The 21,260-nt window shown below is 39.1% G+C and overlaps 1 protein-coding gene across 6 annotated transcripts in view; it reads left to right on the top strand.

Moving 5' to 3' along the window:
- The window catches only part of stpg2 (sperm-tail PG-rich repeat containing 2), a 59,624-nt gene that overhangs the window by 11,087 nt on the left and 27,277 nt on the right, over positions 1 to 21,260 (top strand). For all 6 annotated transcript variants that reach the window (XM_042420576.1, XM_042420578.1, XM_042420581.1 and 3 more), the window contains exons 7-10: positions 3,330 to 3,437; positions 10,976 to 11,135; positions 13,342 to 13,505; positions 13,740 to 13,832. In XM_042420576.1, coding sequence (XP_042276510.1) covers positions 3,330 to 3,437; positions 10,976 to 11,135; positions 13,342 to 13,505; positions 13,740 to 13,832 — 525 coding nt within the window. The remainder of the gene's footprint in view (positions 1 to 3,329; positions 3,438 to 10,975; positions 11,136 to 13,341; positions 13,506 to 13,739; positions 13,833 to 21,260) is intronic.

The following is a 21,260-nucleotide window of genomic DNA, read 5'->3' as shown; positions in this document are numbered from 1 at the left end:
ACATTTCTTTAGCAGTTAAACAGCTTGTCCACATTCTTCACAGCACTTTGATTTAGATGAATTCTTAACACAATAGGACTTTGAATACTGCAGATTGAGAATGAGTCATAATAGAGCACCGTGACTTACAGTGAGAAGAGAGTCAAACTAAGTGCTTTGGATTTAGTCTGGATTTATTCAAGTGCAGTTGATTAGAAATGAAATAATTCAACCCCCCTCCCTCTCTGATTATGGTTTGTCAGTTTTTCAATTCGCCCTTAGAGGGCAGTAGAACATAAGCTTTAACCACAGCCTGCCAACCACACATACGTGCACAAACACACACACATTGATACATTGGAGCCGGTTGAGTGGAGGGGAGTTACTCACCTGCATATGAACTTGAGTGTGCTGGCAGAATAATACTTTGTGATGGGCGCCCTGGTGGCCTGACGGTTAAGGCTCCTACCACATAACCACAACGGCCACGGTTTGACTCCTGGCCGTGGGACCCGTGTTGCATGTCATACCCCCTGCTCTCTCCCTAGCTTGTTGCCTCTACACTGTCTGTCAAATAAAGGCATGAAGCCTGAAAAAAAAGAATAACATTTACCCCCTCCTCACTCTCTCCCTAGTTTCCTGTCTCTACACTGTCTGTCAAATAAAGGCAAACAGCCTGAAAAAAAAAAAAACTTACCCCCGTCTCTCTCTCCCCAGCTTCCTGTCTCTACACTGTCTGTCAAATAAAGGCAAAAAGCCTGAAAATAATAATAATAAAAAAAGAATAGTACTTTGTGATGCCTTATTTCTCTGGTCGGTGGGGTAGAGTGGGTGAGGCAGAGTCTGAAAAACGTGGGACTGAATTTGTGGAGAGTGAGGTGAATGTATCCCAGATGTTTAAGACTTGCACCTACGCCTTTCTCTCCGTTTGTCCTCTCTTTCCTTGAACATCTTGCTCTGCCAACTATCTTTTAGATTTTATCTTATTTATTTGTTCACTTGGTTGTTTGTTAACTGCTGTTAGGTTCAGATAGAAGTACTACCACATTAAGCATCTCAATACAATGCACAGTTTATTATACATTAGACATTTTGGAGTGATTTATTGAGAGACAGACTCACTAAGAATGTTATCCTTTCAATAATTTATCCTGTGACTTTGAACAACTTTGCCCTCTGTGTGAGTGTTTGTGTGTGTGTGAGTGCACCATGCTGTACTTGGACCCCCTACCATGATGGCTGCGCCTCCATCCGTCATCATTAGTACCTGACACCTCAACTCACATGTATTCCCACATACACAAACACACGCACACACACACATACAGTGACCAGATGGGTCATTACCCGCAGTGGGGACACTCAGGACAAACACCTTTACTTCCTAGAGATCAGCAGACAGTCTGGCTCAAATGGCTTGGGGCTGCTGGTGTCCCATAGAGTTTGAGAGTCTATGTGTAGGATTTTCCCATTAAATAGACATTCTGACATGGCAAGGGCAACGACTGAGCAAACCACTTTAAGAAGCCATTACTGTGTGTATTTCTGCAATCAAAAGAAAATAACAGTTGGGATTGTACCACTGTAATGCTTGATATTATAGTGTAAATATGAAGTTCACTTGTCAGCTTATCTTAAAAATGTTGTGAATTCCATGCTAACATTATCATGGATGATGTTGTTATGTTTGCACCACTTGTTATTTTTAGGAATGGGGAGGCAACACCACCGCCAAAGGGGAAATAGAGGGGAGAAAAACTTAGCACTACTGCTTTACACTAGATCTTAGATTTTCTACCTTAAAAATCTACAAACAAATGTCAAATAAGTTCAGTTAAATGTGTCATAATTATACTTTATTTGCATTTTGCAATGATGGGGTGAACTCAACCAATCCTGGAGATCTGCTGTGTCCTCACGGCTGATGGAAAGAAAATATTTGACCTATTCAGGATTTTTTTGATGTGTCCAAGAGTTGTTTTAAAAGGGTACTCCCATGATTAAGTATTACACTTCTGTAAAGTCGAGGGACTAGCGAGATACAGATTTAGAAAAGAATTATCAAAAATAATACTTTGACTTGAAGTCCAAAAATACTGGATCTTACGCTTCCCACAATCCAACTAGATAGCTCTTTCATTGGACCTTCCCTGCTTGGTTAATTACCCACATCTTTCAAACTCCACAGTCTCAGTTTGTAACACAGGCTTTCTGTTAAAAATAGTTGGGATGCAAGCCCAAGTCAATTTATTTAATTTAAGAAAGCTCCCTCCACAACCGTCGAATATATTAAACAACAGCTTTAACAGACTGAGTCATACTCGCCATGACAAGTAGACTCGGTGGAGTGCCCATTTAGGAGTTCCAAAGACTGTCTTTTTCTAGCCACAGAGTGACTCTGTAGCTCAAAATTTTCTGAATGGCAAAGAAAAGGTGCACAGGCTAAAGATGTCGAGAGATATTGGCCTCAGATGTCACAAAAAAGGCGTGTTTTTGCTCTATGTGTCAAGCATCTTTACTCCAGAGAACATTTTACCCTGCAAAAAGCATTCTCAGTAACAGCTTTACTTATATATATATATGTCAGTATGTGAGATATCATATTCTGAGGACAAGAAACTATGTTCATGAATAAAAATTGAGCTGTCTTAAGGCATAGGGAGGACATATTGTGCTGAAATTCACCACTGTTCCCTTTAAGATTATGTAACTGCTAACAATCTCCACAGAAATCCATGTTGTTTAACTGCACACTCTGGCCCAACAAGCCAGTGGGTTTACCACAAATAAAAAAATTTGCTGGCTCTGCACTAGGGAGTTTGGAAATGTATGTTTGTTTCCTCACCTCTCACTGTCAGCATCTCTATTAGTGTGAGGTGTTGTTAGCTGGTATGCTAGTTACTGTAATTACTGCACTAAAATGGTGCAGTAGTCTTGAGTTGACGTGTTTGTTTCCAGACTATGAAAAGAGCAAATGTGCACACGTATAGAGTCTCTCTTCCTGTCTGTCTATCTTTTCTTCAGCACAGATGACTTCAGTGCAGAATAAAGACGTAAAAAGGCTTTCAGAGCTCTTTACCTGCGTGTTTTCAACAGCACCTTAGTCATTTTCTTTTACATTGCAGCACATTTCCCTCATCACTTAGTTCCCTCTAATAGTCTTTTCCCGTGTGCTTTTCATTTACCTCAAGAGCAGGTAAGAAATTCATCTTTTGGACTCAAAACAACTCCTCTCCTTTTCCTATAATTGACACAATTGAATGAATACTGATATTACCAGAGCACTTCCCATCCCAGTACAACTATTACCTTGTATTTACCCTTCTCTCTGTCTCTCTGTTTCCCATCAGGGAGTTCCTGGTCCAGGCCAGTACGACATCAGAGGTCAATTTGAAAAGCCTATGAAGTCCAGTCGCAACATGCAGAATGTCACTTGCTCCTTCCTCTCTCAGACTGAGGTACAGTGCAAACAAAAAAGTTAACAGTGGAGCCATTCACCGCTCTGCATGAAGCCTTCCGAGTACATTTTTAGATGAATCAGGTTTGTATTGTACAGAGCAGGTTCTCTCTTGAGCAAATTTAGAGCTGCCTTTGTCCAACACTGGCTACGTTTACATGGACCCTAATATTCCACTAATAATCAGAATAATAGCCCAGTCAGAATAAAAATGCCTTATGTAACCAACTCAATTGGAAGAGACAGGCCCGATCTAACCTGATCAGAAGGAATTTTCAATCAGGTCGAGAGGGTTGTGTAAACCTTTGATAATCTGTTCAATAGGAAAATATTAGCGCCTAATAACCATGTAAACACTAAATCCGATTGTTTCTCTCTGGTTGGAATAAACATGTTCTTTCTGCACATGTTTGACCCACGTGGGGATAACATTAGGTGACGTGACAGTAGAGAGAGAGAGTGTGTGTGAAGTTAGCAGCTGTGAACGTAGCAGTGCAGTACAGTTTAGGCTATTTGTCAGTGAATAAATGCTGCAACTTCTCAAGACCGAAGCCAAGTTCCCATGTCCTGCTTTCCACCTGATTAAAGTGAAGGAGGTGAGCTCAGAAGTTAACAGCAATGGGTTAGCCTAACCTGACCACTTCACTTAAGGTGGACTGACTTATGGTGGACCAGTTATTCTCATTCTAGTGACAATCTCAGCTACTCCTAAATAGAGAGGGGAGAAATGTCTAGCTGCTGAGTCTTGCTAAGCCCCCCCCCCTCCGTTCTGGGGCTGACGGTGGCTGGTAGGAACATTTTGACATATCACCCTGATGTATTCATCACTTTTGCACATGTCACACAGCTGTTCTGATTAAATGTGTCAGCGCATGTAAATACCAGAATGTATTAGATTACATCCCATGTAAACAGTTGACTCGAAATCTTCAATTGAAGAATTATTTCAATCATGAAAAAAAGTGTGCTTGTAACTGCAGCTACCGTCTGTTTCAATTTTCTCTCTTTTAGTTTTTGCCTTTTTATTGCACTGATTTGATATTTGTGTTCATCCCACAGCCTTTGACTCCAGAACTACAGCAATTGCTTGTATGAGACCCGTTGCTGTTGTCTGTAATAATTTTTTTTTTTGCCACACGAGTTCAAATTGGATGATAATCACTCAAAGTTCATACTATAAAATGTAATAAAAAACAAAGTTTGAGTCAAACATGACATTAGAACTCCTTCTCTGTATGTTACGTGTTGCTAGTAGATGTCATAATACTGTAGCAGTTTTACACATACGATTCGTACCATCAGAAATCCTGTTGTAATTAAATAAAATCATCTATATGCAAATATAACCTACATAAAAAGAAATAAACATTAGCATTTATTATTATTTATGTATTTTTCTATTTGGATATGTGGACAATTCTCATTACTGGCTGAAAAGGGAACCTCATATTGTTAATGTGGCCAGGCTTATTGTTTAAAATTAATTGATTTTTGGCCGCTTGGGAGAAGTGCAACAAGCTGTAAACACCACATTGACATATTATCATTTAATAAAGTTGATATGGTGAACTTAAATAGGCAATTAGTTGCCTATTCAGCAGACATGAAGCAACATTAGCATTCATTTTGACGCATGCTGGACACTTGACAAATGTAAGGCCAATATTTACCCTTTTTAGCTTTGTTTTTGGTCACCACCAGCTGCTGGGTGAAATACCTGGCTCTTTAGCTGCTAATTGCTCCACTATGTTCACCAGCTGCTTGCTAATTTTGACTGTCTGCCATTTGCAGGTGAATTTTAGAGTTTTTCTGCTGTAAATAGCTGCCTGCTGTTGCTGGAAATTAGGCTGATTAGAGCACTGACAGTAAACCAAACAGTAAAAGTATAGCTGTAGTTAGCTATCCATGAGCAACTGCAGCTGCTGACTTAAGAGTGTGGTTATGCATCTGGGAAACAAGTGTTAATATAAGTGGTTATGATCAGCTGTGCTTTCGATTACACTAACACAACCTTAATAAATTTTTTTTCCCTTCCCTTTGCCTTCCCATGGAGGCCCTGTTGTAGCTCCAGGTCAGCTGATAGAATACCATTCAGCTTGACAGAGTATAAAACTAATTTAACATTTTTCCCTTGTACATTTACAATAATATTACAGATCAGGCTTGATTCTGCCCGTGGGATGAGATCATCATGCACAAATATCGATTTAACTGGCTAAGATAAACAAATTTAAATCCATAAATTTAGGAGCATTACTCTACATAATGGCCTATACACAGAGAAAACAATCAGACCACATTGAAAAGATTTCTCAGACGTAATCTGGGAGACAAATATATTCAATTTACAATTTCTCAAAGGAGACTGGATTTCAATATGGAATATTTAAGATTAAGTTACAGATCCAAGACACTGAGCCGGGCTTTGCTTCTTTAATTGATGTGCTGGGAGTGGAGGGTTTCTTTAGATGGGGGTGAAGATGAGTTTATTAAGAGGCTCACAGGAGCCAAGATGAAGGAAGTGAAAATGTGTAGTTTGATGTCTCAGGAATAGCTGAACTCCTCTGTGGCACTGCCCCACAGATTCACTCCTGTGAAACTCTCTGACTGATATTTTAATTATCACTGTGACACACACACACAGTCATACATAATGTGAGAGTGTATGCTCACGCACACACAGAGACACAGGAAACTCAGACATACACGTGTGCGAATTTCATCTGCAGACAGATATAGACATGAGACAGACAGGTTTGCAAGTACTGTTAACATGCATGCAAATTAGCCTTTTTTCACACATGCACTAACTTACAGACACACACTTACACACACACACACACACACACACACACACACACACACACATAATCACAGTTCCCTGAAATTACCTTAATCACGTCAGAAACATAAAACATTTTGCTAGTTTCCTGCCGAGAACGCCTGATGCAAGATTGTGGATTTCATTTGATCTGTGTGTGTGTGTGTGTGTGTGTGTGTGCGCGCATATGTATGTATGTGTGTGTGTCATAGTTTGCTCTGACCTAATTTCTCTGGCCACATGCTGTGTTAGTGCGTCGACCCTGTGATGTCGTCACCGACACCCACCGAGGAACGTCAGTGAGTGTGTGTATGTGTGCGTGTGTGTGTGCGCGTGTGTCACAAGTCATCTCCAATGCAGAACTAAGAACGACAGTTTCCTTAGATCTTCGTCTCCCTGTGAGTCCGGTTCCATCTGACACTGTTATCCTGCAGAGGGATGGAGAGGAAACGAGGGAAGGAGGGAGTGAAGGAAGGAGGGAGGGAGGGAATTGAAGATAAGAGGACCAGCTGGAATCTTCCAGTTCTTTCCTCTCCTCCTCCCTTTGACTTCCCAATTTCCCAATATCAAAGCATCAATCCGACATTTTGTAAAAAAAAAAAATGCCCTCGCTCCTCCACTAATCCTTATTTTCCTTTTTGTTCCCTCCTTTTCATTTCTCCATTAGCTTTGAATTTGAATTATTTTCTTCCTTCCTAAGCTTACAGGCCTCCTCTGTTTCCTTCAGTTAGTGTTCTATTTTTTTTTCTTTGGTTTTCATTTCCTTGCCCTTCTCCTTATTTGTGGCAATTATTTTATTCTATCCTTGCCCATTCCCATCTTTGTTCATCCCTGAGTCCCTTTTATCCCTGAAGGCCATCTTCTGTTTTGGTGCTTTATAGAATTTTACATAAAAACACACAAAGAACAACTGTACTGTACTGTAATTTGGGAGAAGCACTAATATATTTTTTAAATCATGTACTTTGAAAGCACCATACATACATTTTTTAATTGTCATTTATAAATGACAACACTGAATGAGCCTATGTGTATCCTGATGATGTATCCTATGTCCACAAAGCCCATTCAGAATTGAAAGACACAGCATCTTTAAAGTGGCTATAATCAGTATTTTGATATTAACAATAGATCACATGATTACTTAGATGCAAAGTGGGTCGCTAGTAATGACAAACCCACAGAAGGTTATCAAAGACTCTGTATTTCCCCTGAGCTCTGAGGAGCTTTATAGTGCCTTTCAGGTCATTGTTTTGGTTTTCTGGTGACCTAGAGGTTAAACTGTGGGTTTGACTGCACTGTTGGGTAAACATTATTATTATATAGTATATTATATATGAGATTATTCCCATTTGTTTGGTGCCAGAAGGGACATGAGGGCACTTATGCTACACTTACACTGGCCTCGTTTATCCACATTAACAGACGTTAAGACATTTTGTCTCTGGTAGGCCCCCATACAGAGACACCTTGCATTGATAACGTGTTGGCTCAGGGCATAATTTTCAAAAGTATTCCTTTTGGCATGTCTTATCATATGTGTCTGGAAATGGAACAACAGGAAGCATAACAAAAAAATCCACCTTCAAAATAGATCCAGCATCTATGTGATGTATCAACAAAGCTCAGTCAGTCAGTTTGAGAGAAAAAAAAAAAGTGCCCATGAATAAGACTTAACTAAAGCCAGTAGGGCAGTACTGGATTGACAGATGGCCACAAACCCCAGCTCTACAACTGGCTTTGATTGAACACCGTTTGTTTTGGCCTTGAAACAGCATGTCTTGCGACTCCCGCTCCTCTTCTTGCTTCTCTTCAAACACTCACTTCAGTTCTAACCCAAACACTTCTCTTCTAAGTCATTTCTTCTCCTCTCTCCATTTCCTCCTCCAGCCACACCTCTTCACTTCGTTCGTTTTCCTTCTCATTTCTCCCTTTTGCCTAAAAGCCCAATAATTCAGCTGTGCATTACTAACATAGTTTTCATTACCCCACAACTAATTTTCTATAGGCTGCGTCTTGTTTAAATGGAAAGTGCAAATCAATGATTGGCATGTATCCAGTAAAGGGGGTATTTTTAAGATCATTCTTATAGTTTTGACAGCATCTGGGGAACTGGCTTAGAGTGTGTGTATGTGTGTATATGGTTGGCGGGGGGGGGGCATGAAATTGTTAATGTGGGCACGCTAGTATTTGAGGAATCAAGTTCTTTGTATTCCTCCATTGTGTTCGATAACAACCAACTGAATGGTTCAGTTGTGAGAGGCTGAGGAGAAATTTAGAATTACATTAAAACACAGTTCACCTTCAGTAATTTTGACTGAAAAGGCAACTTATCTGCTTTTGGTCCCTTGATTGCCTGTGTTGTCATAATAGGCTATCAGATAAACACATTTATACCCAGGAAGTAAAGCTGCCAAGCAGTCGCAGCGCTGAATAAGCTCTGGCATCAGCAAAACAGTCAAAGAACATTACATACCTGATTGTATGCATCATTATCTTTGAGTTGGAAATGCTGTTTAACCCAACTTATTTTCTCTCTCCTCATCTTTCCACTTTGTTCTGTCCGTATGCATTTTAATCTTTTTCACTGTTTCTCTCATGCATGTCTTTCTTTTTCTTCTTTTTCTGTTTTCTCTCAGTTCAGTTCAGTGTGTTTTAATTGTCTGAGAACAGCTTTTCCAGTTACTGCATGCAATTAGGAGTTATGAAAAAGAATATAACAGAAAATAGACAATGTTGCACACTAGCAGCATGACTCTATGGATGGCATTGCTGGTCAGCCTGTCTGTTGGGTAGTCCGCCACTTTGGTTCAGATTGATAAACTTTAACAACTGTTGGATTGATTTCCATTAAATTTTATATAGTCATGGTTCCCAGAGGATGAATCCTCATGACTTTAGTGATTCATAACTCAACATCTCCAAGATGGATTGACATAAAATTTAGTACAGACATTCATGCTTCCCAGATGATGTATAGGACTTACTTTGGTGATCCCCTGACCTTTCATCTAGCGCCGGTTCATATTTGTGGATTTGAGTGAAACTAGTGCAGTGCCTGTTCAAAACGTGCCTGTTTGAAATGGGCCAATTGCTTAGTGTCCGGTACTGCTGTTTGCAGCTTTCTTGAGAAATACTTATCCAAACAACTTCACACTCGACACTGCACTTCCTTGGGTTTTCAGCAATACACCCACCAAGTGTGAAATTGATTGGATGGGACAGACATATATACATACAGACAGACAGATACTCCTTCCATTTTAGTTAGATTAGTTTTATAGAGGTGAAATTGTCCTTATATAAGATTCTGTCTTGTGTTTTCTGTATCAGCTGCTGTGTGTCATTTCGGGCAGGCTCATGTTCTTTTGGCAGTTTCCGGTGCTCCGTCTCTCCGGCTCTGCTCTCCTCCTGTATTGCTGAGGTTTTCTTGAGAACCGCTCATCCAAACAACTTCACACTTGATACTGCACTTCCTTGGGTCCTCAGCACTACATCCGCCAAGTGTGAAGGTGATCAGATGAAAGGTTGTCGAGAAAATCAAAGGACAGACAGACAGAGAGACTTCTTTGGCTGCTGTATGTCGCAGCTATGTGTCTGCATAGCTGGCATTTTGGAGATCCGTGTCAAGATCCGCTAAATGTTTTCTTCTAATGATATCTTTGACATTAATCAAACAAACAACTTTGCCCCTGACTCTGCACTTCCTTGGGTCCCAGCAATACACCCGCCAAGTGTGAAGTAGATCAGATGAACAGATAGGACGAATGAAGGACATACAAACAGTACATACATATATGTATATGATATAGTACTATATATATGTGTGTGTGTGTGTATATAACGCCTAATTTAATATTAATATGGTATTGTAAATGCACACTTCTTACCCCCAAAGCAGCATACAGTGTGTCAATCACAGCCGTACAGTTAAAATGTCTGATCAAATGCTTGCATGTTGCAACCATTAAAATCTTTCCAGTCACTATTCATTTCACATAACCTCAATGTAATATAACTACAGCTGAAGCTGATTTATCGCTGAGTTTGAGTGAAGCTTTGATGAAACATCTGAGCCAGGACTGACAATATCAAGCTGATCCTGAGTTGTCCTGAAATGGCCTTCTTTTACTAAAAATGTAGTCTTTCCTCTGGCACTGCCCCCGTCTTTTTTGTAAGAATCAAAATTGTGGCTCAATTTTGCATCCGTTCAACAATTTGGCTATGTGATGTGTAATGAGCAATTCCAGGGGCCTGATAGACTTCTAGTCTTGCTGTTTACTTGTGGGCTGCGGGTAGTAGTCTGTATTTGGTCAAGTTCTGAGTCTGTTTGGTATTACTGACAGTGAGGAGATGCAGTGCCCTGTCATTTTTTGTTCCTGCGGATAAAGCAAATATTCACAGCTTGATTTGTTTTTGTGTTCCAGATGGGCACTGGGTAGAGAAAATAAATTCACTATTTATCATTTTAAAACTGTGCTGAGTGTTCAGTTTGATCAATAGAAAAGGCTATTAATCATTAAATTGTACAATGATTACTTTTTACAAAGTAGACTTTGATGTTCAGCTTTTTGCGTCATGGTTCCTGATATTTCAGTGTGTGCGAGGGATCTTGAATTAAGATTCATCCATTTTTGTCCAGCTCTCTTTCCTTTCTGCTTATTCTTGCTTCACTCTAACCTTTATCTGTCTCATTTCCTTTCATTTCCATCCATTAGAGGTTTAACCCTGTGAAAGAAGTGTCGCCTCCTGTTGGTGCATATAATGACCCGCGCTGTGCCCTGGAGCTGGTGAAGAAGACCACGGGAGTGAAGAAAAGTCCATTTGGCCTCACTGCAGTGCGCTTTACTCTTAACGACAAAAAATGCCACACACCAGGTCAGTATGTGTGTATTTGTGTGGCCAAATGTGTGTGCCAATCTAAAGTGTGTCCAAGTTGGATGCTCTTCAAAGTGATATTCCTCTTGGATACATATAGTTATGTTGTACGGATGTAATGCAGTTTTCTTTTCCTTTAGGGAGTTTTAGCATCCTTCTGTTTGTGCAAAAGACAGAAAATGTTGCTTTGAACTAATTTCTTATAATGCTTAAAATGAATCTAGCTCTTGTAGTTAATAACCAGTACTCTGTCAGACATCATTGGCACTTGATTGTTATAGTATAATATCCGAGGAGAGTATTTGTAAGCATTTTAGATGTGGCTTTAAAGTCCGAATCACATCCTCTTTCATTTCAAACAAGCCGTTTTCTTTGAAAGTTCAGATATCAACTTGACATGACCATTATACTCAACTTAACAAGTAATAATTAAAAATGAGTTGCACGTTGCAGCTTGTAATAACATTTTGAAATTAACTGGAAGGGAACTAACTCCTGCTGTGTTAGCGTGTGTATGTCTGTCCTTTTGAGGACTAATTTGAGTTTCATACCTTGGGAGTGAGGACATTTTTGGAAAGTGAGATACAGACATTCAAAGTGCTGTTTGAGGGTTAAGACTTGATTTTAGGGTTAAGGTTTTATGGTTAGGCATTTAGTTGTGATGGTTAAGGTTAGGGTGAGGGCCTGGGGACTGCATTGGGTGGGTTCTCACATGTATAGAAGTTCAAACGTGTGTGTGTGTGTGCACACATGTCAGAAACACAATACACACTGTCCTGCACACACTAATACACACAGATTTTTAACAACGGCCTCTACATAAAACAGAATTTGATATAAAGTGCTGCATTTAAAAATTAAAGATAAATGCAGAAAACACAAATACAGAACAGATGCAATACAATAGAAGTGTGAAGGTCCAAAATAGGTTTAGAATCATTTATTTTTCATCATACTGATTAAATAAGAGCTTAGAACATTCATTGATAATTCAAAAAATAAATCTTATGTGTGTTTTTTTATGTTGAGTCTCCACGTATAACATGCAGACACATTTCGGGAGCTGTGCTTTGCCACCATACGAACATTTAGACCTCTGTCTTTCCACTCTTTGCTCAGAACATCTTTAAATGTGGCTACACAGGTGTAGCTTGTTTGTGTTGCCATATGATTTTTTTATTGAAGCTCTGCTAGTGTTCACAAAGTTACAGTTGTGTGCTTCAGTTTTCCCACTGTAGCTGAAAAAACAAACAAAAAATATAAACAAAAGTACATAAATTCAATGAATTAAGACAAATATAGAGAACAAACATGGGACGGGAGTAGTCAGCAGATAGCCACACAGCTAAACCTGCGAAGCCTCAATGAAACAGCTGATGCCAATTTATTAACGCAATTGCATCTTTAGTGCTCTGCCTTAGCAAATGCTATGTTTAATTTCTCATATTTCTATATTCAATATCATATTTCTCATATTCAGTGCATAAAATGTTCTCTTCAGTTATACGGTCACAAGCAATGAATGGTCTTTGAAGCACAACTCAATGTGGTCAGTGTCTCTGATGTGCCAAAAATGATCAGCGTGGAGTCTGGTTGCACTACAGCCCCAAACACTTACGAAAAAGGTGCTCGTTTGTGTTGTCTTGCATATTGTAGCATTTCTGTGTTTACTTGCGTTTTCTGTATTTGCAGCATGCGTATAAATGAATGTATGTAGTATGTGTTGTCAAATTGGTGAAAATGTTCTCTTCATTTGTTTATATCTAAGTGTATTCTTAAGTTACAGTGAGCAGTGGCTCTCTCAGCTTATGTATTAATAGAAATGGAGAATCATTCTTCTGTGAGTTTGAGCATTCACTCAGCCAGCTGTTATCAAAGCAGGCACTGACAAATTTAGAGTAGTGCAGGTGTAGCACAAGCGTCATTTTCAGTCCAAACCAACACTACATGAATGCTAAACACACTGCCAGTACTAAAGACTCTATGCCAAAGTTACACCTACGCTACATGTCTCTTAATACCTGGTTCTTCATTGTAAACCTATGTAAATTCCTTTGCGTCATCACAGAAATTTGGACAGAAATAGCAGGTATTGATTTGAAGGAAGGTAAGCTGTACAGGTACTGATTCTTTAGGATGTTGTCACAGGGAAAAGAAGGCATTTTTTAAGACATACACACAATGATCCCGTCTGTACTCTGTCCAGGTCCAGGTTCCTATAATGTGTTCGACTATGGCTTAGCCCGAGAGAGTTTTAAAAAGGCATTTTTAGAGAGAACCAGGAAGGGAGGCTTTGGCTCCACTGCTCAGCGCAACTCCATCTTTCTCAACAAGGAATCGATAGAGACCCCAAGTCCAGGACAGTACGAGGTAGGATGATCCATCAATGTATTCATGCATTCATCTGCCTGTCTTCATTTTCATTGTGTTTTCTTGTCTGTTTTTTCCTCGCTTCTTTCTTTCTTACTTCCTTGCTTCTTAGCTGTGTTATTGTTTTAGCCCTACAGAAAATGCTCATATCCTCATCCCCGTATATGTGTGGGTGTGCTGTGTGTGTATGTATGTACATATACATATGTGTGAATGCCGTATGTTTGCATTCAGACAGAAAAGAAGACAGAGGAGCACTACAAAAAGCAGCACACAGCTGTATTCAAATCAGCCACAGAGCGTTTGGCATCATCACTGCTGGCTAAAGTAAGTCTCTTTCTCTCTATGTTGTTTTACAGTTTCCCCAACAGTTGTCTTTGTCTCACTCTTTTCTATTCCCACGCCAAGTGTGTGCCGTAAAGCTGCTGAAACCTACTTAACAGAGGAGTCTAAGATGAAGTAAAAAAAGCATTACATGCCAAGTTTTTACTTGCATAAATGGGCCATCGCAGCAGTAGCATCTGACCCACTATGCCAAGGGCCTGTTCTCCAGCAGTTAATTTTCTTTGACTGCTTCTTTTCTTCTTTTCCTCTTCTCCCTAATGCTTATTTTGTAGAAGAAAACAGGTCACAATTCTTGATAATTAGTTTCTTGTTCATCTCCCTTTTCCTATTCACTGATCTCCCTTATTCCTCTCCTTCTCCAACTTCTCCCAACGGTAATAGAAATGTACAATTTTAAGGTGAACATGACATCAGTGGTTTTTCCAAATAAATTATTTGCAGTATCTGTGATAGAGGAGTAAAACTGAAACATAAGGACCTGATATTTGAGATATGCTTACTTTATGTACATTTTACATTGAGTATCTTAATGTTACTTAAGTGACTGGGCCATTAACTTTATAGAGAGCTATAAAGGTATTTCTGTATTCACTCAAATAAAACTGAGAGTATTTCTACAGCTACTGCACACCTTACTCTTAAGGCAATGATACAGACGACTGCCTCACAGAGACTCATTTATCTAAACCTCATATCCAAACAGCTTTCAGTGAATTGTGTTGTTTGAAAGTCTACTGACTCCTTCAGGGCAACTCAGCAGCAACCTGAATATCAACATATTTGAATTATCTTTAAATAATTATGGAGGTTTATCTTCAACATTCTTACATTTTCGGTGACATTTAGAGTATGCTGCCATTACATTTTTCTTTGCCCACCATGCTATATTGCAGTTGAATTACATTTTAATCTTTTCTAGGCGTTTGTGTTTTATGAATGCATCCATTTTAATATATTGCTAAAACCTGTGTCTTCAGAATTTACACTAAAACAGCCTACTTATACAAATGAATACGCCACACTGGTGCTACATTTGAAGTGACAGTGTTTGGATGATGAAAACTGTATTTCTTTGACCTATATGACAGAAGATGGTGTTTACCTGTAAATAAACAATGTGCTAATGAACAAACAATGAAGCAGCTGGATTACAGGGTTAGCGATTAAATCTTACTGACGCCTGTATTAAAAAAAAATCTTGTAAAAAAAATTATGTAAAAATCCTGCTTATGTGTATGATACTGCATTTTAATATTCAAGATACACAATTTGTTTTTTTGAGTACCCTTCTGGGTAGCAGCTGGTGTTTACTCTGATTAATCCTAAAGGGTAGAAGTGTAATCTGAATCTTGAGGCAAAGGTCTCCAGATCTGATCTTAACACTGCAAACTACACCGCTCTCTAGAAAGACAGTTTAAAGGGTATTTCAACACTTATTACAGAGGGCAGAAATCTTTAGGTGTCGGCTCCACATCTCTGGGTTTGGTTTATCCTTTTTGCAACTTTCATACACATTTCTCACTCAGTTGTATGCTACCGATATAACAAACACAATAATTATCCAAATCATCCACTTAATAATTTGTGTCAAATAAAGTAACAAGTTTGCACTTGAACTTGCCCTTGTGACACACACTGAGTCAGTTTGCGTACATACATTTCAAGCATGTGCAATTGTGGCCTCATACAAATCATCATGTCATTGTGTCACAGCAGGTGTTTTCTTTCAATTGTCATTGCTGCAAAATCCTTGCTTTGACAATTATCACTGGGATTTGACAACAATGCAACAATGCAACCCTTTGACTACTACTGAAGGGCACACTTTTGAAAGAAATGCTGCCTTTTTACTCAAACTAATGTTAACTTAGTAACAAAGAACACTTAAGTACAGCCATCCCTAAGTCTTACCCAGACCTCAGCGTCAGGACAGAGCCCAGCTGGTTTTTATTCCTGCTGTTTAATCAGGGAATGATTCATACTTTGAACACCAAGTGAATGCAATTAACTACCTGGTAGGACATAAAAGCAGCAGGGCTGTAAGGAGCGCAGCATGAGCAATCTGCAGGTGATCCACATCAATAATCAGTGTAATAGTCTTATATATCTACAATTTCCAACTGGACATTTTCTTGCCTTCCTATGCAGTGAGGTCAGAGGTCAGGGTCAGATACAAACAGTCTATTTTCTTTAGATAGTTTAGATAGTAGATTTAGAGATAGTCTCTTTATACCCTGTGCCACCATACTATGCCCAGCAAAGTAAAAAATAATATGTATTCAAAGCATTGCATCTCTTTCAGTTTCAGTGAATTTGGTATGGTAGTTTAGAAAAAAACCCATTCACCAAGTTTGCATTCATAGATTTACATTATGGTTAGTGTTAAATTGTTTATGCACTTGAATAATTTGAATCATTCACAATATATTTCATATCACAAATGAACTTTTGCAAGGATGATGATACTCATTAGAGCAGTGAGAGTGATCTATTAAGAATTCTGGTGCTGATGCCTGTGTAATAGTCTCTACCTCATATATCTGTCAGCGCTGTTTGCCATTTTTCATGACAATGGCTTCGTGATAGTTTCCTGTCACACTGCAGTATATCGTGCTGATGGATGATCTGGCTCACTCAGAATCCTGTACACAGTACAAAAACTTGACAGCCATACTGCACAGTCCACATAGTGTCTATGTTTCACATTGTTATGCTCTGATAGCTACAGATCTGGAAATTGGAGGTCTGTAGGTTTATGCAGTGTAGACTTTCATTATATGCCGGACACACTGGGTGATTAAATATTTAACAATGGCTTTAACTTGATTCAATCCCCACTAGCGGTACATCCAGTTTGGTTGTGCGTTCCAACAAACATAATTGGCTGTGTTTGTGGGTGGGGAGCTGGCGAGGTTGAAGTGAAAAGAAGCGTCTGGGGGCATCATGTGTCATGGAGGTAGCATATGTCTATCTGCAGCCTTCCTCTGGCAAACAGCAGGGTTGGCAGTGATAGGGACTGCAGTGCAGTGCATAGGGTTTGGACTTTCCACATTTGGAGAGAACAAGGAAAAAAGTTGCAACAAAAAAACAAAACAAAAAACCTCCCAAGAAAATAATTGTTTGACTGCAGTTTAGAGACACAATATTACCTCCATATTTTCCTCCCTGTCTTGCTGGCGCTTTCTTCTGGGTAGTACCTCTGAGTGCTCTGTGGAGAAGATCTGAGGGCACTTGTAATGGCTCCACACAGAGCCTCCTTTATGACTAGTTAATGAAAAATCGCCCGGGGACATCTTAGCTGTAACAGTTAGCCACATGCCGTGCTGCAGCCTAAGCTGTATCCCTGGTAACGGTACCCCGCAGGGACGGATATTAAAAGTGTCTAATCAGGAAACAATCACGATCATCTGAAGGGAGTAAGACTTGAAAGAAAAAGAAAAAAAAGATGAAGGCAGAAAGTATGTCTTTATTATCTGTTTCATGTTTGGGAGTTTATGTCTTCTGTACTTTGACTGAAAAGCTTCATCTAGCAGGAGAGGTCGACATTTTGTTGGAGAAATTATTCACACTGCATGGCTTTTGAAATCAAAAATATTTCACGTCAGTTGAAATGATAGAAGCTGTCTTGTGTGGTGCATTAAACACAGCAGGGAGTCCTGTAATCTGACTTCCAAAAGATATTTACTTTCTTTCCTCCGCCTTTGCTATTACCTACTTTACCTTTTATTTTCCAGATCTTTTGTTTGCTTTGTTTTGGGGCAAAATCCAAGGTGCACAAAGGCCTCTGTTTATTCAGTGGCAGTTCATGATCAGTTTTTCTATTTACACTAGTAATATCAAATGTGCCTCTTCCCAAATCCACTCTATAAGGATTAAATTGCCAAACAGTGGTTAAATGCATATTGAATGCATTGTATTATTTATTTAGGTAGAATTTTCTTATTTTTTGCTATGCCATCATTCAAAGGATGCTTGAAATTCTGAAAGACAGCCTAAATCAAACACAACTCAGCTTGTTCAAATATTTGAAGCCACATCAGATCTGTACTTTAGCTACAGGTCTGGATCTGATAGGAGATGATTATTATGTGTCTGTGGAGAGAAAAGAGTCAGACATGTTGTTGAGAAATGACAGATCTGAAAGGAGAAAGACGATTACAAAGAGTTTGCATTTCTTTCTCTTTAATTCTGTGTTCCTTTCCACTATTTTTTCTTGATTGCCATCTTCCTTTCCTTTCCTCTGTTCTGTCCTCCCTCATCTCTTTCTCTCCCTTTTCCCCCTTCTTACTTCTTTCTTTTCACCTCCTACCCCACTTTGCACATACCCTTCACTCTACTAGCTGCTTTCTCTTCCTCCTCTTTCCTCTTGGTCAACCCTTCCTGATAATGACCTTTCTGTTGCAGAGGTCGTGGGATACCTCCAGGCAGTGCTGGGAGAGAAAAAGTGTAGAATTTAATTTAGACCTGTGTTTTACCCAAGGCAGTGGAATTCCTTTCTCTTCTATAGATTAGTGAAGCCCTTGGAGCGACAGGAGAGAGGTTTGACTGGATGTTTTGTCAGTTTTTACTGATACGTTTCTGCCTTTCGTCATTTCTGTCAATTTTATTGTGTTGCCAATGATGTTGAGAATAATAGAGGTTCTGATGGATGTTTATTGTTACACTGAGTGAGAGTGAGGCATTGTCAATGGCAAGGGCATTGGTTGAATAATGAGGTGTTAGCAATAGTTTTAGGGTTCACATCAGTGACTTGTGGGTAGGGATTAAAATTGCTAATTAATCCATTGAAATACTGAAATTAAATAATATGACTATTAATTAATCTTGGTCGTCTTTGATGCATACATTGACTTAAACATTAAGTTAAACATGGGTAAAATAAAAAACAGAACATGAGTGGAGAATATGAATAAGTTTAACTGCCTCAGGCCCATCATATTTCGCTGGTGTTACAGGGATTGTAGGCAAAGAAATCCATCAAAGAAGAAGCAGAGGCACAGGTTTCCCCAATGATAGTTGCTTTAATACACTTTAAAGGTACTTTGAGACTCTGAGAGGATGCAGTCGCGACCTCTATTGTTTCCAGTGTAAACACATTGGCCGCGCAGGTAGGCTCAGCGGCAAGGAGAGAGAGGGTGGGTGCCTCTCTCATGAATGCGCACAACTGTTTGCTGCTGCTGCCTGTAGATTGGGTGATGGATGGATGGCAACCACAGAAACCACGCAGAGTACAATGATGCTGGAGCTAATTTTTTACTGGTTTGTTAAATTATCCATGAACATATCAATCATCAAAAATGGAGTTGAGCAAAGTCAGCGTCCTACTGCCATTTTTATCCAGTCATGGTCAATAAACAATCTTCATGGTTATAGTTGGCTGAACTTATTATGTGAAACGTGTAACGTGAAAGTGTTTGAAAAAGGGTTGAGGGAAGGTGGGTGGCCCCAAATGATCACAACACTACATCACAATACATAATAGTGTTTGAGTAACCAAAGTTGACTTATGTAAGTCACATACTGTACACAAGTTGCCTACATAGTTTCTGACTGTACATTGGTCACCTAAAAAATAGATTGAAACCTGCTTTTAACATGCTCTGATTGTATCTTTTGAAAAGCAAACTTAAAACATTATATAGATTTTCATAAAAGTTTAATAAGAAATGCAATATCTGTAATAATAATGTAATATCTCATATAACCCTCAATAACATCAGTAAATAAAAAGTAATTTTCAGTTTTATTCTGTCACAGTAGTCAAATATTTGACAATATAAAGTCTTTGATCATGGAGGTCTGTTGGCTCCATGCAAGTAATTTGAAACTGATGTAACCAAGCAATAATGTCTCTGCCAGTCAAACAAATTTTCAGTTTATCTGCACTAATATCTGTCACGCTGACATCAAACAACACTTCCTAATTCTCCAGTGTAACTGGCGTGATGGAATCCGACAGACAATATTAAAACATGGCTTTTATTAGATGTGCCACTGACAGTGATTGGAACCAGGATTCATAAAACACCAACGGTGAGAAAATAATAATGAAAACAAATAGAAAAAGGAGAAATTTCATAACTGGAGACATTTCCATCCTTTGCAGCTCTCACTGTTTCTTGTAGAAGTAATACACTGACTTCCAATGCCATGGCAACAAACTAAATGATTTTTACTAGTCACTCATTGTCCACTTATATGTTACAGTTTTACAAAACCAGGATTGACTGGTAATAAGGTACATGTGCTAAGATTACAGTATTTTGCAGTAAAAATAATTAACAGTGAAGTCTAAATGATCAGGTCAGGTGTTTTTGTATGTGAGGTAGCTCCATATGTACATACTTTAGAGAGTCCAGCCATTCCTAATGTAAACCTCCTAAAAATGTGATTTCCTGTAGGAGCTACTGTATGTACATTATGTGGAGACTGCAATGTAGGGTCAATGGTCTGCTTGGACTGCCTTATTTCTCCTCTCCTACCTGTCTCCCATCATGTAAGTCACATACAAAATAAAAATCATATTCGGTAGCGACAGTTCTGGTTCACCAACACAGACAGACATCATTCATAAGGCCTGGCACAGTCAAGGAAACACTCATTAATGTCTATGACAAGTGGAAAAACACCACATCGTTCTCAGACAAATATACCACACACAATGGGCTTGGGAGAGAGAGAGAAAGAGGAGAGAGTGAAAATCAAACTAAAAGGAAGAGAGGAAGCAGTGGGAGGGGAGTAAAGGAAAGACAAAGAGAATGAGAGACAGAGCCTCTGTGTATAATGTGTAATTATCTATCCTATTAGCTCTGGTTGAGATAATTAGTGTGTTTGCTAAACATACGTTTATCAAACTGAAGAGCAGCATCATGCCCCTGCTCTGTAGAGGGCAGAGTGAACGACAAAAATCTAGCGGGTGAAATTATACTGATAATGAAGGAGGGTGAGATTGACAGAGAAATCGAGAAATGACTGAGAAAGAGGGACAGATAGAAAGAAAAAGTGGCTGATGACAAAGAAAGAAAGACAGAATTAGATAAAGTGAGACACCGCTTTCTGTGGCTCTAGAGAGAGGGACAGATGACAAATAAATAAATACCATGTGAGTCAGACAAAGAGTGTGTGACAGTTGCATTGATAGTAATGCCATGGGCAACATATTCTTGAAGTATCTGGAATAGGAAAATATGCAGCAGTCCAGGTTTGTCACTTATTGACTTTTTGTCTCTGTGTTTCATTGCATTTTTATGATATATCCATGGACAGCTAATGGCATGTCATGGTGCAGCCTCTATTTATGGGAGACAAGGGAGTCGGGTGATGAAAGAAAGGAACAAAAACAGGAAAATGGAGTTATAGATTTGATATGGATTTTACTGTCAGCTGTCAGGGTAATGATGATGATGTGAG

Source organism: Thunnus maccoyii, chromosome 9, assembly GCF_910596095.1.
Source record: "Thunnus maccoyii chromosome 9, fThuMac1.1, whole genome shotgun sequence".
Classification (NCBI taxonomy): domain Eukaryota; kingdom Metazoa; phylum Chordata; class Actinopteri; order Scombriformes; family Scombridae; genus Thunnus; species Thunnus maccoyii.
This window is presented reverse-complemented; position numbering and strand designations above follow the sequence as displayed.